Source organism: Kryptolebias marmoratus, linkage group LG22 (assembly GCF_001649575.2).
Source record: "Kryptolebias marmoratus isolate JLee-2015 linkage group LG22, ASM164957v2, whole genome shotgun sequence".
Classification (NCBI taxonomy): domain Eukaryota; kingdom Metazoa; phylum Chordata; class Actinopteri; order Cyprinodontiformes; family Rivulidae; genus Kryptolebias; species Kryptolebias marmoratus.
In genome coordinates, this window is record NC_051451.1 from 9,971,964 (window position 1) to 9,990,714 (window position 18,751).

The following is an 18,751-nucleotide window of genomic DNA, read 5'->3' on the forward strand; positions in this document are numbered from 1 at the left end:
CTAATTTTCTGATATGATGAATTTGAGATTTTCATTTGTTGTCATTTGTAATCATCAAAATTAAACGAAATAAACATTTGAAATATATGAGTTTGTATGTAATGTATGAATATAATATACAAGTTTCACTTTTTAAATGGAATTACTGAAAATCAATCTACTTTTTCATGATATTCTAATTTTATGACCAGCACCTGTACATGCTTCCCCTGAACAGTATCATTAGAAAACATACACTTTCCTTGTTATGCAGATGACACCCAGCTGTTTCTGCCCTTAAATCCTGAAGAAACAAACCAGTTCTGAAGTTTCAGACTTGTATCAGAGATGTAAAAACACTTGACTGACTTGTAATTTTCTACTTTTAGACACAAGTAAATTTTGGGTTTGAAAAATTTCAGCTAGTTTTGAGCAGCTTCATATTTCCTTTTGGATGGTATTACATTGGAGGCATTTTCGACCAGGATTTGTCTTTCAACTCCCACCTTAACCAAGTTACAAAAGAAGCTTTCTGTCACCTGAGTCTGACATCTAGTTTTAAGACCAGACTATATGAAGTTACTGCTTTTCTTACATGATTGTATGTGTTGTCTTCTTTTACTGTTGTGTGTTATGGCTTAGAGTGGTTATTAAGCTTTTAAAATATTATTTTGTTGTTTTTTCTTTTGCTGCTTAGTGTTCTCTTACTATCACCCACTTCAAAAAGGGAAAAGGTGGGTGAGAATGTTTTTGCCTGTGTCCGGGTTTGTTTCTCAGTTAGCAAAATATCTTATGAACCACTGGAAGGATTTTAATAAAATTCTTGGCAAGTAAACGTTTGGAGTCAACTCGATTCAAGATGGCCACCACAGCTATTTGAATTTGGCAAACACAAAAATGGCTATAACTCTCATTCTTATCCATCATGGGTTTCCCCTTTCCCCTAAAAAAGTGCTCAAAATGACAGAAAAAAGCCACAATTTAAATAAAGTCAACATCATGCTTTATGACATAGTATCTTCCTGTGTTTGTCTCTTCATCTTACGCGTCTCGTGGTGGCTCACTAAGTGAGCGAGCGTCCGTTCCAGCTGTGGCCCCGGGTCGCCCAGGGTCTTGGATCGTACCAGCGGAGCCCGTGGGTGCCTGGGAGCGAGATCGCAGCTTCTTATCCCCGGTCGTTTGGCACACGGATGGCTCGCTGACAGCAGAACCAAGTCCGGAAGGCTGCCCAGGAGGACCGGTGAACCAGTCGCCTGGTTTGGTCAGAATCTCCTGCTGCTTCCGGCAATTATTGCACACCCAGATCACCTAGGAGACAGGGGACGGGGACAGAGATTACAATCCTCTTCCAGCTTAATCTACAGTGGTCATAGGTACTGACATATTCCAGTAAACTGACAGAGAAGTTGAGAGAAGAAGTTGCTGCTCAAACTATTTTTCACTGCAGCCAGGGAAAAGCAGCTCAGATTTTTTTGCCAGCCCCTCATCAGACGCAGTCTAAAACTGGTGAACAGGAAACGGAACAATGCACTTCCTAAAGAGCTGCATCGCTGCCAACGAGTGATCCAGAGAACAGCTTTTATAGAAGCTTTGTAGATTAAAATCATGGCAGATAAACCTGAGAGCAGCTTGACTCCCCCTGTGAGCTGCCTTTGGCCACTAAAAGATGAACTCGGAGCCAAGTGTTCATTTAAAACACACAGTGTGCTGTCAAAATGGGACCTGCAGACTTCCTTCTTTCCACTTCTGTCATCACACATATGTACACGAACTGGCTGCAGAACGCAGATCAAAGGCCAAATTCAGATTTCATTCACTTCAGGCGCACAGAGCAGAGGGACTCGTCCAACTCATTTTAACTTGTCAACACATTTTTACTCTGTAAACTGTGCATAAACCCCATCTGTCTATGTTGCATATCTTGTGACAAAGCATATCCTTTCAATAGCTGTGCATCCTGGGCATCTAGGGCCATCGTTTCTTTAGATATGTTTGCCGCTGAGCAGGTACAGTACACTGGTCATTTTGGGATCTTTACACATTCATGGTTGAAATAATGGTCGAATGGTTTAAAAGAGAAAACAATCGCCTCAAGTATGAAAAACAGATCCATGATATCTCGTGCAGGTGAGGTCATAGATACCGTCAAGAGAAAAAATTAAGTCCACTCTCTTTCAGTTCCTGGTTTGTACGCATCAGGACATCATAACAATGATCTGGTCTGACTCTAGAATACGTTGGTTCACAGAAGACTGAATGGTCTGGTATTCTCCAGGCTTTATGGGTAAACATGTCTACTTTGACCTTTAGACAGATGAGACCATTTTCTTCAAGTTTTACGGTTCTTTCAAATGCAACTTTGAAACCTACGTTGGGCTTTCTAAAAAAAAAAAAGTCTCTGAAAAAGTCTTAAGAAGGGAACACTTTCAGTACGCTCAGTACAGTAAACTGGATGCAACTGTCTGTACATATAGTGACTGGCTGCAACCAAATAATCACCAGCACAGTCCCTGCTCACTTAAACCCCCACTCAGACTACAGAACAATTCAAGTCGGTCAGAATTTGTTTCTGTAAGTCACACTGGGAAACTTTAAGACTTAACTCAGAAATGAAGGCTGGCCTCTTTCTTTGTTACCTCTTCTGTGATGTAATATGTCAAATGGCTAGCCATTAGCCTAGCCTGGACAAAGACTTTTGCCTGTTTCTGCATACTCCGTGCTGATGTCATAGCTGATAAGGTGCTAACTATTAGTAACTATTAGACAGAACTTCACCTCAAAGTTGACTGGGCAATCCCTTTAAGCATAAACTAAACACTGGAAACCTCATACATTGCTTATGGTCTTGTTCTGCGTTACAAAGATATTTGGCCTAAGAACCGGACTTGATTAAGCTTTGGTGACTGTTCTAGGTCTTTCTAACCTGCGCATTACCAACTGTGCTTGGACTGTGCCGGGCCCCATTCCCATGGACTTAAGGACCTGGGTAACACACGCTAAGACTGGTCAGTTCTACAAAATTCAGAAGCCCTTTCTAGACCATCTCAGTGTGAAAACATCTGCCCCCGCAACCAGAATCTTGATCAAACTCACCTGCCAAACTGAGGCGCTTTATTGTACAAAACTGTACGTTTTTTTTCTTTCAAATCTTTTGAAAATAATAAACAAATATTAAAAAAATGAATAATAATGATAAAAAGACAGCGAGAGGACGACAGAATCGGCCCTGCAGCCACCGGGGCTCTCGTTACTCCTGAACACTCCCCCAATGGCTCTTTAAAGTGAGCTAAAATAAAATATTCTGGCATTAGTCCCCCCCCACCCCCACCCCACCTCACACACACACCGTTCTCTTTCTCACCCCACCTTTCCTTCCATTCCTCCCTCCTCCAGATTGCTTTTGATTAAAGCTCCAAAGCCGAGGAGAAAACAGTTTTACACCAACGCAGCTATATTTATCCTGCACCACCAGGGAGGGAGTGAAAACGTGCACACACACACACACACACGCACGCACGCATATACACACATACACTTGACAAAGAAAACACAGCCTTGTGTGGGACATTACACCCACCAATCTGTGATTTTCTGCAGCCGGACCAACAGGGCGGACGGCTGCCAGATCCACAGAAAGGAAACGGGGAATGTTGTCACACAAGATTCTTAGAAAACATCACTTCATGCACGGTTTTCTGCTGAAAGTTAAAAAAAGGGGGAGGGGTCAAAGTGCACTCTGGCCGCTCTGCGCTGAAATCAGACAGTACATAAAGAATCACCAGCGAATCTGATTGAAAATACTGAAAGATCAGCTGCCGAAGCACCGGAAGAATTTGCGAGAACCGGGAGAGTACGGTGCAAACCTATTAAAACCCAATTTAAAAAGTGTCCAGAGATTACTGAATTATTTGGCATCATTAATAATTCTGACTTCATTTGATCAGAGACAATGAAAAGGCTGCTAAAATTTAAGATATGTTAGCCCAAACCAACCTGGATGTGCACGTCTTCGGACAATGACACGATTATAAACAGGTCTGCAGAGACCAGTTTGCTTTAAAGTTAACTGTGCTCTTTTTATTTCATAAAAAAGGTACATTACATAACAGCGAACAGTGCAATTATTATTTTTTTAGTCGTTTTATGGTTAAGACCTGGATTTTTAAAAATGTAAAGCACATCTCTGTGGATTATCTTAGCTGTTCTGAGGACTGAGCTCTTCTGAGACCTCTGTTGGAGCCTCTCTTCCAGTTTGGGGGTCACACACACACATGTACACACTCGTATATATACATACATACATAACTTCCATCTCGCCCTGTTTGTTCCATATGGGTGGTTCCACTTTCACTTCAAGCTCGGGTCCTCTACCAGAGGTCTGGGAGCTTTAGGGTTCTCCCCAGTATCTTAGCTGTTCCTAGGGCTGCGTTCTTCTGGACAGAGATCTCTGAGGTTGTTCCTGGGATCTGTTGGAGCCACTCTTCCAGTTTGGGGGTCACAGCACCAAGTGCTCCGATGACCACTGGTACCACTGAGGCCTTGACTCTCCACAACTTCTCCATTTCCTCTTTCAGCCCTTGGTATTTCTCTAGCTATTCATGCTCCTTCTTCCTAATGTTACAGTCGCTTGGGACTGCTACATCTATCACCACTGCTTTCTTCTGTAGCTTGTTGACTACCACAATGTCCAGTTGGTTAGCCATCACCTGTTTGTCAGTCTGGATCTGGACGTCTCACAGTATCTTAGCCCTGCCACCTTAGGTGGAGTCTCCTACTTTGACTGTGGGACTTCCAGGCCATACTCAGTACAGATGTGCCTGTACACTATTCCAGCCACTTGGTTACGGTGTTCCATGTCTGATTTGCCTGCCTGCATCTTACATCCTGCTGTTATGTGCTGGACTGTCTCAGGGGCATCTTTAACAGCCTGCATCTTGGATCCTGCCTGGTGTGATAGACCTCAGTCTCTGTTGCTCTTGTGCTGTCATGATTAGTGCCTATGTGCTGTCCTTCAGTCCAGCCCGTTCTAGCCACTGGTAGGATTTGTTGATATCAGCTACTCCCTCAATCTGCTGGTGGTACATGTCGTGCAGGGGCTTGTCCTTCCATGAGGCTTCCTCTTTTTCCTCTTCCACATTGGGTTTCTTCTGCCTGTGACATTCACTGAGCAGAACATCATTGGGGGCTTTCTTCCTTATGCACTGCAGGATCTTGACTGTTTCATCCTGTATAGTGGTTCTGATGCTCCCTGGTCCTGTCTTCCTCCTTTCTCTTAATGTGGAGAAAGGAGGGTGCTGGACTTAGGATGAAACCCTTCAAGCATTGTGAGGAGGTTTAGTGTCTTGATGTCAGTAGCTTCCATCACCTCCTTTGACCAGGTTATTATACCAACAGGGTATCTGATGACTGGCACCGCATATGTGTTGATGGATTGGACTTTAATCTTTATATATATATTAAATTGGTTGCACATTTAATCGGGCCAGTCTGAGGCACAAAACTCCAGCTCAGACTCAAGCACCAGGCTTTAAAGTGAATAAATGGAGTAAGACCATGAGTGAAATGTTTTTTTTTTTTTTCAGTTCCACCTGACATTCTAGAGAACCTGAAGGTGTTCTTCTGTTAGAAATCTCCCTCTAATTATTCCTGAGCTTCTTTAGTTAGAACAAAGAACAATTAAGTTAAAACAGGTATGTAAGCCTTAACTCTTTAAAAACTCCAGCTGTTTTAGTGGAAACGAGGACCAAAGCTGATGTTTTGTGTTGCGATTTATGATGTTTCACACTCAAACATTTGCCAAACTTCAACTCTTTTTTTTTTCCACAATGATTTTATTGTCGAATGGCAAAGTAACGGAGCTGAACTGCTGCTCATAGGCGGAACAAAGCAACCTTTAATGATTTAGGAACGACAGAAATCAACTTGGTATACATTGAACAGAAAAAAAAAAAACACGATTTCCTCAACAGAGGTCTTGCTGTGAATCACTGTTGACACGTGAACAAATATCTGATGTTCATGGCACCACAACATTCAGACTTTTTGTTGATAATAATTATAATTATCCTTGCTTTAGGTGTTGTTTATGACTTACTAAAAATCTACCAAAGTAAAAAAAAGCCATTTGAAAAGCACTTCAAATCTAAAGTAAACTGAAAAATAAGACAAACTTACTGAAATATTGAACAAACCTTTATCAAACTCTAGTTTAACACAAAAAGAACTAAATTGGACTTACATTACGAACCAAATCAACCAGCTGGGATCACTTTAAGCAAGATTCTGGCTCCGGTTTTATGTCTTTCTTTCTTTGTTTTCACTCCGAATTTTGTTCAAAACGAGCTGCAGACATGCGGTGCGAAGGTCTTGCTGCTTCTCCAGAAGCACCGAGTTCGTTTGAAACAGAACTGAATACAAGACGATGAGTGAACGAAACTGAATCTATCCCAAACAGCACAACTCCTCCATCTTGGGATAGTAAGCCCCCCTCCCCCCGAGCTAAAACGCCCCCCCGTGCCACTTGGTGTAGCAGTTTCTGTAAGGCTTCAGGCACAGCGGCACCTCACAGCACTGACACATCCAGGACGTGATCTGGTACCTCCCCCGGGCCTTACACAAGCTGCACCGCATGCTGCCGACAACCTGGTACCACCTGCTGGGCCGGATCACCACACAAAGGTGGACCCACAACGTCTGGAACACCCGGGGCCTGGGTCCTCTCGCTCGCCTCGAGAGGAACCTCCTCGACGTGGACCACCTCGGCCTGTAAACTCTTCGACAGCGGCAGCATCCGCGGCCCCCAGGACCCTGTTCGCATCCGGACCTGCGAGACCGCAGCGCCGCAACTCTGCCGGATCTCCGAGCTTGTGTGGCGGAGACCGGGCCGGACCTCTGGCCTCTGTGGCGTGACGAGAAAACAGGCGCATGGGAGGGCGTGAAGCACTGAGCGACGGGAACACAATCCAGGCGGGAGGAAGGAGCAGAGAGCTGCTGTTCGTCACCGCCTGGAGCTGGGGTGAAACCACGCACAGAGGCATGCTGGGAATCACCGATCACATGGCCTGTTTGGCTTGTGAATCATTATCACCCACCTCTAAAATGGCTAAAACGCCATCAATTTGGTATATTAGTAGAGCTGAGACTGATCCCCAGCAAACAAATTGTAAAAGAGCTTCCCTAAAACGTTTTGCCATTTACTATATGGAGTCAAAGCTATCGGTCTGTTAGCAAAATATCTCATAAACCAGTGTGCAGATTTAGATGAAACTTCCAGGAAACAATCACCAGAAGTTCGCCAACAAGTGATTAACTTTTGGAGCCAACCCCATTCAAGATGGCTGCCACAGCCTACTGACCTTAGAAAACACAAAAATGACTATAACTGAGTCAATTTTACAGATATTGTGCTAAAATTTGGTGTGGAAGTAGCTGAGATTGTCTCTTTTTCTCTCTCTTACACAAAAACATACACATGTATATATATATATATATATATATATATATATATATATATATATATATATATACGTGTGTATGTTTTTGTTTATGTTTTATATATATACACACACTATGATTTTAAAGTCATATATGACTCAGCTGCAACCACTCCAAAATTTACCGTTTCCATAAAAGCTGAAAAAATAAAATAAAATAAAAATAAAAAGTTTATAAATTTTAAAAAATTAAAAATAAGTTCTTATTCTATGACATAGGAACTAATACAAACATTTTACTTGGGGCTAGTTTAACAACAACTCATAAACCCATGTAAACTTCTATATTTCTGTTCATATCCATCTGGTAAATATGGACGAACTTACCCGCCCGAACCGAACTCTGTAGCTGACACCGGCCGCGGTTCTGAAAACCTCATGTCTGTGGTTCTGACAGCGTAACATTCATCCCAGGATGGATTATTGGAGCTTCGTCGGTTCAGAACCATCCAGGACTCTGACTTTTGAAGGTTCGAGATATTTTGGACCGAGCTTTTAGCAGAATTTTGGACTATAATCGGAAATATCTGAACCGCGAGCTCCAGACCAGACAGACTGCTGACGTCACTTAATTAAAATGAAAAAAAAAAACCTGCGCGTGAACTTTTTTTTTATATATATCTCAGCTGGATTCAGTTCTGTGTTTGGTCACTAGGGGCAGCAAAAACAACACAACAAGCGGAAGAAAGCAAAGTCTGGAGCATCATGATGGATTTAACAGCATCTGCTTTAATTTACAAACTCTAATTAACTATTCGTTTACAGATGCTCTGTTTTTTATTTAAGCTTTAGTTTGTTTCACAAAAGGTGTCTCAAATGCCGCTGATGCGAAAAATATTAGCAAAACAAAACTTTAAAAGGACATTTCTACCAGTTTGGAGTAGGGTTCTGTGGAGAGGTTATGAACAATTAATATCTAACCTGTTGTAAACAGCTCTATAAACAACCTTACTTAGGAGAAATGGGCTGTGGTCAGTATAGACTAAATAAGGGACATCACTTTTTGTTTTTTTGGGTTTTTTTTTTTTTGCATTTCAAACACTAATTAAATGCAGAACATTTCATAACTATGCACAAAGTCAACTGTTGCATAAATAAACGCCAGCAAGATACATAGGAATACACCTGAATTGGAGATGACTGATAACCTATTTTTGTTGTAAATAACGTAGTTTGTCTCCTTAACACTAAAATATAACTTATGTACACATGGGACTACCTGTTATACTTTCTGTCGCATTTTGTCTATTTACACAATCGCAGACTCAAGCAGTAGCTTTGAAACACCCTTTAATATACTGAAATTTTGCATTTACGAGTTTAGAGTTGTAGTATCTGTGCAAACAAAAAGCAAGCTGCACAGCATTGAAGTAGCTGAAGCGTGCCTTGTTTTCTTTTTCTAATTGAAAACATCTTTAACACGCATTTACGTTTCGACTTAGCAGATGTTTTAAATATAGTTGCAGGTCACGCTTTTCTAACAGTCCCTCAGTCCCCGCAGCTCAGGCAGAGGAGGAGGCGAGTCATTTTATATTAGAGATGTCTAGATAATTACAGGCATTCTCAACAAGTCTGAAAATTGCCAGTAATGAGCTGTGGAGGTTAGCATTAGCCTGCTGTCTTGGCCCCGACTGCAATGCATCATGGTCTAGCTCCACCGATGCAGTGTACATAAGTTGCACGGTAGCGCTCGACAAGCTGCTAGGACGCTATAAAGTGGATAAGAAAAACTGCAGGTAATATTTTGAACACCACTGCAAAATGGCTGACTCGGTACATAGTGTACTAGTAAATGAGTGCACACAGCTACAGAGTTTAATCCTTACTGGATTAATAAAGTAAGGGCTAATCTGAGCAAGGCCAAAGCGAATTTCTGCCAATTTAAAATAATTTCAATCTCAAAAATTTCTTAGCAATCCATGAGAACACTAGTTTATAGACCTTCACACCGCCGTTAAATTGTTTTTTTACGTGGAATTCTGGGGTTATTTACAAGCAGCTGCTAACTTTAGCACCTTGTGCGGGATTATATTGTTTCTGCTGTGTAATACTGCAATGAAATGTTTAAGATGGAGTTGTTTTAGGGTGCCAGAGATCCACTCGTGTGTCAGCTCGGGCTGCACTGAAGGATTCATTCATGTTATGAATAAAAACAGTGACCTTAAGGGTAATAAAAATGAGCAGCGAGGTTTTTACAGCGATGCGGTTCACTGGAAACAGAACCTCATCGAGCCAAGAAGGTTCAAATCAAGAAGGACGTGTTGATGGGACTAAAACCTCCTCCGCTGCCCCCCTCAGTGCCGCCTTACATCGACCTGAGTGAGGAAAAGCCAGAAGAATTTGGTCGGTGTGCGCGCTGGTTTGGTCTGCTTTACTTCCACTGCTTCGCCCATGTATGGCGTGTCGTCGGAGCACGCCGATCGAGGGGAAACAAATGGGCAGCGTCGCGGAGATTTGGAGCGGCGAGCTGCTGTTTTCGAAGAGACTCACTTAATCCCACAGTAATCCCTGTATTAGATCACACTCTGATGGTGAAGAGGAGGTGCGCAGGCTGAGAGCAAGCGAGCGAGCGAGCGAGCTCACACCCAAAAAAACACTGTCGCACAGAAGCCTATAACGGGCTAAAAGCAACCAACCGGTCCATTATATGAACACGAGTGAACACACACACGGATATCTGCTCTTTACCTCGTATACACACAGGTGCAGCAGCAGTGCATCACATGACCACAGCGAGAGTCCCCACCCTGCGCTCCCAGGATGAGTTTATAAGTGAAAAAGTGAGCAGGAGAGACAGAACAGCTTCTCTACAGATGGAAACTAGGACACCAAACTCCTGTGTGTGTGTGTTTGTCCAGGAGGAAGGCTCACGCGCCTTGTCATTCCTTGAATACGGTGGTGTTGCGTTTAAGGGGTCTGCGCAGAACAGAGATAACAAATAACCCGGCATCTGGTCGGACCGAGTCTTTGGTGTCCATTTGCGAGTAGCCACAGGGGCACAGCCAGTCGCACAACCACTCGAAATTTGGTAGGATTTTGGATTCGATTAGAAGTAATGCGTCGACACAGAATGTCCCAGATTAATCAAGGCAAAATGGAAAAGAACAAAAAAAAAATCAAAAAACAAGGAGGAGACGTTATGAAGACCAAGGACGCCTCCACACAGCCCAGACACAAAGTTGCAAAGAGGTACGGATGAGGGTTGGAGTATAAAAAGGAAAAAAAAACAAAAAACATATATGTTATTGAAAAATAAATAAAGGTTATGCTAGCACAGCAAACCTGCCAAACGAGGATTGTCCAGTCTAACTCTTCTATCCTCCTACTACTACTACTTTTGGTTGATTTCTTTAAGAGTAGATGTGAAATACTCATCAAAACAACAGTTTTTCACTGAACAGCTTATTTTTATTGCATTAGCTTTGTTGGTGACACTAACAACCATGGCTTCAAGATCTTTTTCTACAGCTAGCAGTCGCTACTTCCTGAAGCCCCCCTTCGAACTGACTAATGAGCCGTCTACACTCACCAACCTATCAGAACATGGCTGGATCGAGGCAAATCTGGTAAACTCCTTCATCATGTTGGATGCCTTTCAAACAACATGAACGCTTCACTTTGTTCTGTTCATCTGTTTATTAATCGCCTGCTGCCAAAAGGCAAAGCCAAACAATCATGGTTTTGCCCATGTGCAGTTGTCTGTGTGTGCTCCTGTCTGTTAGCGAAATATCTCATGACCCACTGGATGGATTTTAACGAAACTTTCAAAACAAAATCAGTGGACGTGCCTCTAAAACAGATTAATGCGTGGAGCCAATACAATACAAGATGGCCGCCACAGCCAGCTGACCTTAACAAACACATAAATGGCTATAATTCAATCAGTTGTACAGATATTGGGCTAAGATTTGGTGTGGTTATAGCTGAGAGTCATTCACAACAAATACTCCAAGTGCTACTCAATGTACCAGATCTTTACGAAGAACTTTACCGTTAACTATTGGCGTCAACCCTGTTTGACTGTTAGCGAAATATCCCATGAACCACAAGAGGGATTTAAATGAAATTTTCAGAAATAAATCACTGAATGTATATCAACCACTGATTAACTTTTACAGTAAATCCAAATGAAGATGGCCACCACAGCTTATAGACGTGATCCAACACAAAAATGGCTCAAACTGTGTCAATTTTAAAGATATTGAGCTAAAACTTAATGTGGTAGTCGCTCAGAGTCATTCACAGCACATACTCCAAGCGTGATACGTCGCCTTACTGTGCTTCAGCTACAACTCTGTGTCATTTCTCATCACGAGGCGATCACACAGTGACCACAAGTCTTCTGCCAGGACACCATTATTAACGCGCTTACGTTAAAAAGGACGGGAGAAGAGTGTGAGGGGCCGGCATCGGGACGCGGTATCAGCCAATGACAGCGCGACTTATGGCGCCCAGCAATATGCAGAGAGCGAAAGCGAGGGCATCCATAAATCCTGGCTAAGGATGAAAGGCTGCCACAAAGGAGATTAGTGTCCACGGCGGCTAATGAGCTACTATATCAGCACAGCTCGCCACCAAAACACACACACACACACAATATACAGTACATACTGTATATATAAAACACAGGAACCATGTTTACAGCTGGAGTTTGCACAGGCGGAACAGTTAAACAGCTGATCAATGCTATCAATATTGAAATATGAGCTAATCTTATCTTTAACACATGCATGGAATATATTCTCTAATTGACAATTACATAAACAGCAAGTTTCTTTCTAACACAATCTGTTCTTCAAATGAAATGTGTTCAGTTGTTGTTCCGAACTGATGCGTTTCCTTGCTTATTACTCTTAACTCTACGCTCACTGTAGTACTGGTGCAGTGGAGCTGCCCCTTTTTCTGTTTTCACCACGCCGCGCCTCTGGTGACCAGAAACAGCAGCTGCTCACGTCAGTGAGCGAGTGGAGAGGAACGTCAGGTCAGAGGTGGAAGGTTTGCTCCGGGTGCCCAGCATAAAGCTCGCGTCGCGCCGTCGGCCCGCCTCTCACACATCGGAGGGATCATCGTAAGACATACGCTCCGTTTAGAAAAAGTCACAGAAGCTTCTTTCACAGTTGTCATGAAAGAGTAAAACAAGACTGCTCAGATGGACCTTGGGATATTTAGACAGTGATGACCTGACGAGTGCAACACAAACTGATTTACAACAAAACATGTCAACAAATCTGCAACCTAAGGGCAAAATAAGGTAGAACAAGGATTATAAACTAGTGATTATAACAAATATAATATGGTGGGCCTGTTATGGTTATATGGTTGATGTCCATGTATTTAGTTAATTTGAATTTTTTTTCTGGGGTAAGGCTTTACATAAGCTGTTTTGCGCTGTTTTGCCTCTCCCCACTCTGTGTTTTTATCTGTATTGTTTTGTCTATTAATATTAATTAATGCAAATAAATAAATGAAAAACAAATGAGAAAAGCATGAATGGAGAGACAGAGGAAGCGCATTTTTATTAATGAGGAGACAACAGAGGGAGATATTAGATCCGTCCGAATTTTATCGAAATAAATTTTAAAAATTGCATACGTAAAGAAAGAAAAAGTACTGAAATCAAAAAAAAAAAAAAAAACAGAAATAGAGATTTTAAAAAGTGAATGTGGAAAAGGAAACTAAAACTTACATTTGCCTGCAGGAAATCAAGCCATTTTTGTTTTTTCTAAGGTCGGTTGGCATTGGTGGCCATCTTGAGTTGGCTTGACTCCAAAAGTTAATCAGTTGTAGACGTACATCCAAAGATTATTTCCTGAAAGTTTTATTAAAACCCATGCAGTGGTTCACGAGATGTTTTGCTAACAGATGCACGAACACTCGCAAAGTTTACTCAATAACATTGAACTAACAAACGTAACAGTACATTGTTAGGAAATTTAAGGTCGTGCATGCGCCGATCTCCACCGTCCAGTGATTGGTGTGTGTCTGTGTGTGTGCGTGTGTGCGTTAGCTGTCATAAAGGTGTGTGCGAGAGAGAGATGACCCCCTTAAGACCAGTCAATGAAAGAGGGACGTGGAGACGGACGCAGCCGGAGAGACGGGTGATCAATAGTAATCACGAGGTGGTGTGGCGTTAACGACAGATGACACATCGCTCGGGCTCTCGAAAGCAGCACAGGACCGGGATCACTCCCAGGATCCGATCAATAAATACACATTTTAGTTTTTGTCAAATTCGCCTTTGTTTCACAGCTCGTTTGTCTTGTGGGGCTAGGGCTGTGTTGTTTCGTTTTCCCTCCCCGCCCCTCCACCCTCCAAGTAAATGGAAGTCGTGGCGTTTTCTCGCCCGAAACGAAACTGCGATCCTTCCGAACGACGAAGGCCGCGACGCGTAACTGTTACATTTGCGTGGCGTCAACTTCGACAATGGACGAATGATGTCCTGATCAAAACTGGGCGAGACGGGAACGATGCTGGGGTTAACGTTAGATCCTAGCCAACACTCTGACGAAATGATTTCTACGTGCGTTAAGTCCAAATGCATATCGCCCACCGCCTTTCATGCCAGACTAAGATCATCTTATGATGAAAATTATTGGAGTTGTAGCTGTTTTGGTCAAACCTTGAAAATAATGTTATGTTTGATCTCTGTTGCAGGATGTCCCACTCAGAGTCTGTGTCGAGAACGACTCTCAGAGACAACCACGTCAATATCTGTAAGACTGAGTTAGAGCCACTTCCTTGTTGGCTGTTGCCGATAAGGTGGGGTGGCCATTTTAATTTGGATTGACTCCAAAAGTTCATCTTTAATAGATATGCACTCAATGGTTTCTTTCTGAAAATTTCACTTAAATCTTATTAGTGGTCCTGGAGATATCTCGCTAACAGTCGAACAGGGTTGACGAGGAGAGGTGTCACTGTGTGCATAAAACAACCAACCAAAATAATCTGCTTTTAGTTTCCACAAAAAGACACAAACTGGACTTCAGAAATGTTCTTAAAAAAAAATCCAATTATTTCCTTCTGAGCTCAGCAAATCACTGTTATACATAATGAGCTCTGAACATCGTCAGCACACACCGCATCCACAACACACACACTATTTCTTCGTTTCTATCAAAACTATTTGCGCACGTCTCCATCCAGCTCCAAACAGAGGACTTGGCTTCAAACAGCTCACCAATCACACTCCAACTGCAAAATGGACACATAAATTGTCAAGTTAAAAATAAGGAAATAGTAGACTTTCCTTGGTGATATTAAACAAAATGGACACAAAATAAAAGAGTTTTAAAAATTGAACTGGGTTCAAATGTGAAAAGCAATCAATGTTCGGATGACTGTGCTTACCTGGGAATAATCATCCCCCGACCAAAGTCATTTCTAATGACTCGGCTTTGCTGTCCAGCCATACATTCAGAGCAACGTGCAGCCGCCGTTCTGTCAAAACGTCTCAGTTTAATGCCCGTGACTGCCCGTCCCAAAGCTTTAAGAAGTCAGTGAGACGGCCATGTGGAGACCAACAGAGCCCAGTGTCCAGGCCCGTAAAATGAATCATCTGACAGCTACAGACGTACAGTAAGGTGTTAAAACATGTCCACCAGCTCCACCTATCAGTATGAACCATGTCTACCAGGTCCACGGATCAGAAATAAACATCAACATCAGCAAGATTCTGATGATATGATCTCCTTTTAACCCCCGGTTTAAAGGGTCTGGTCATTGCTGAAGTGATGTTTTGTCAAATAGTTATCGATAGGCGGAGAAAAGGGCAGAAGTCTTCTCCTAGGCTGGACTAATGGCTAGCCAAACAAGGACCTATTTTTTTTTTTTTCATAGTTTTTCAAGTTTAGAAAATAACTCTTTCTCAATGCCCATGTTAATACGCCAACACTTGTGTGCAGAGCATAGAACTCGTTTTTTGAATGAGAGTTCTTTAAAATATGTTTCCTCATTGCACCACCCTCGGCTCACTTCCGGTCCTTTTACCCCAGGGGAGGGAGAAGTCAGAAAATGTACCCTTTTTTAAGGATGACGCTACAAAAGAGCTTGAGTTTAACTATTTATTCTAATAAGGCAGAGAATCAGTACAAGGCCAGCGCTGGGACTTCTGTCCACAGCACCTTAAGGATGACGCCGGAAGCAGAAGCCCGGAACAAAGGAATCGTCGTTAGAGGGCTGGAGCGCCGCCAAACGTGATATCAGTAATCAAACTATGTGTAGCCAAAAAACTGGCTTCAACTGGCTTCAACTGGTTGAAGCAAGTAAAGCAACTGGTTTTCCTCTGTTTCCCTTCAGTACTTACCTTTACTTTAGGACATATGTGACATAAGCCTAAATAAAATTGCTAAACTATTGCTAACTTTCACTTCAAATATGACCCTTCTATCCCCGGAACAACAAAGCGGCTGTATAGCCGTAAGAAGGAAATTGTTAGAAAATTTAACACTTGTGGGTCACAGTCCACCAGAAAAAAGTGACCTTAATGATGCACATTTTTGTGAAACAGTTTTAGAATATGTCTGCATGAGAAATTATGTATTTATTAGTAAAGCATTATACAAATGTACAGACTCTTTTTGCTGTGTCATAGAAAAAGACATCTCCTATTTTACATAACATCTACTGGAGAAGAACTGGTATAAAATAATCATGTGATTTTCTTTCAACCAAATGTTGCATTTTTCTTCTTTTTTTTTTTTCTTCCAGATGACTGTTTGACTTATTGATTGTGTGGTTGGCGCTGGCCGAACGACAAGTTGCCCCTCAAGGACAGTTAAGACGTTCTCGGATCTGGTAATTTACCCAAATTTATGACTTCTGGATGTCCACAAACAGTTTGCTGTCAGTTAGTGACACTTAGCCTCCGGATTCACTCCGGGAAATTAGCAAACAGCGAGATTAAAATGTCAAAAAAAGGGGGAGATTTTGTTACAACAAAAAAAAAAGGACTCAAGAGGGGAGTTCATCGATTACAAGCAACAGTGGAGCGCTACATTTGATCTATTGTTTCAGATCAATAAAGCAGTGGTTTCTGAGCAGGAGACCTCTCACTCCATTCAGTCAAAACCAACTGGTTCTCCTGCCTCGCGGTGAGAAGGACAGGCCTTTTAGGTCAATTCTTCCCCACTTTCTTTGTAAAAAAAAATGATCCAGATATAGGTTTCCAGTGTTAGCCTGAGCCTCAAGGGTTTACTTGCTCCGAGCATTCAAAACAGCAGGACCAGAAAAGAAGCTTTGACTCTCAAGAAGAAGGGAAACGGTGAGGGTTTCTCAACCAGAATCACAGGTGAGTTGTACTCTTCAAACACCCTCACAGCCTTGTTCCAAATGCCAGGAAATGCATTTTGGATCTTCTAAATTTCAAATTTTACACAACTGCTGCTCACTGGATATTTTCTCTTTGTCGGACCATTCAATATAAACCTTTGAGACGGCTGAGTGTGAAAATCCTCGTCGAGAGGCAGTTTCTAAAATACCCAAACCAGCCTGTCTGGCACCAACAACCATGCCATGTTTAAAGTCACTTAAATTCCCTTCCTTCCCCATTCTGATGCTCAGTTTGAACTTCAGCAAGTCATCTTCACCACGTCTACATGCCTAAATGCACTGAGTGGTTGCCACGTGAGTGGCTGATTAGCTATTTGTGTTAACAAGGAATTGAACAGGTGGTCCTAATGAGTGTTTGTTGCAGAAAGTAAGAATTTTTTTAGTTTTCATCAGACCTGTCTCAGATGTACATCAACAATGACGCAAGTCCTTGACTCAAACGTTGCCACATATTCTATATACTGTAAATTCAATGGGGAATAAAAACAATAATATATTTTTCCTGACCAACACACAACCGATAAACTGTAGCCCAAAGTAACTGTGAATTACAGACATATAGCCAAACAGAAACAGAACCTGGGAGATGAAGCCAAAACAAAAGCATTGCAATACAATCATATGACCTTTCAACATGTGCAGTTTTTACTTATTTCTTCCACTTTTTCTGTAAAATGCTAAGTTTCATCATAACTTAGCATAAAAAGTACAGAAGTGTATGTTTCATTGATTATTTCTTTGTTGTAACAATAGTTATTGGCAATAAATATTATATGTTGGGGAAGCTTGTTTTATTTCCCTTTTAAAGGTGCCGGATCTGTAAGGAAAATGCATTTGTGGGTTGAGCAACAAAGTTCCGTATGTGGGGTGTGTCTATGAAAAACTAGCCAAATCTTCTCTACCAATGACAAACAGCTTCTTCTGCAATTGATTCTTGTTTGGTGTTATTTAGTGAGTTGTAGGATTGAAGTCTTAAGACACAAGACAGTGGCAATTTAATAGTTTATTCCTTCAATAAACAGGGGCCTCGGTTGCATCTAGAAGAACCATATATAGCCACAGCAAACTGGAACCTCCTGCTCATGCTGCTCACCAGCTTGGTCACACACTCCCTTTGGATGGCATCCCATTCTTCAACCAGCATTTATCATAAGTCAGCCAATGTAGTGTTGGTCACTCTGGAATGAATATCACATCCAAGTTGATCCCATAGATGTTCAGTGGGGTTGAGGGGAAGAAATTCTGGAAGTAGTCTCTGATAAACCTTGCTCTGTTTGTGTGAACATTGTTATCTTGGATGATAGAGTTTGGTCCCAGACTGTGGAGATATGGGATTGCAACTGGTTGCAGAATGTCATCACATGGGACGCCCACTTCACGGTCTGTCTCTGACAGCCCCCATTTCATTGAACTTGGCCTTCAATTCGGAGATGCCACAAGAGCTCGCTCCAAATAATGCCGCAACTTTTACGGAACATCGGCTTAAAGTTGTCCTTTGGCAGGGCCCCTATCTAGATCACCAGGGGTATCAGAAGCTCAAAACGAGGCAATAGCACAATGAGCTGTTTGGCATCAGCAGAGAGGATTTGGTTTTTCAAGTTTTTCATGGGCGCAAACCCACATCCTCAACTTTGCTGCTGAACCCACAAATGCATTTTCCTTAAAAATGTGGCAACATTTAGGGGAAATAAGCAGGCTTTAATATGAGATTTATCACCAAGACATATTGTTACAACAAGGAAATAGTTGACCAGATGCAAATTTCCTTTGTTTTTGTGTTATGTTTATTTATGTTTGAATAATGAGCATGTTTTTCTGAATTGGGACCTAATATTTCTCCATGTTTCTCATAGACTAGCTTACGTTTTCACATGGTATGAGTAATATGAAGTTCTGAAGTTTTCTGCGCAGCGTAGCAGTTTCTGCATGTGATCTATCTTTCTTTCCACGTG

At 42.0% G+C, this 18,751-nt stretch overlaps 1 protein-coding gene across 9 annotated transcripts in view; it reads right to left on the bottom strand.

The window, feature by feature from the left end:
• The window catches only part of LOC108239158 (regulating synaptic membrane exocytosis protein 1), a 101,905-nt gene that overhangs the window by 52,214 nt on the left and 30,940 nt on the right, over nt 1-18,751 (bottom strand). For all 9 annotated transcript variants that reach the window (XM_017421687.1, XM_017421689.1, XM_017421688.1 and 6 more), the window contains one exon: nt 1,025-1,287. In XM_017421687.1, coding sequence (XP_017277176.1) covers nt 1,025-1,287 — 263 coding nt within the window. The remainder of the gene's footprint in view (nt 1-1,024; nt 1,288-18,751) is intronic.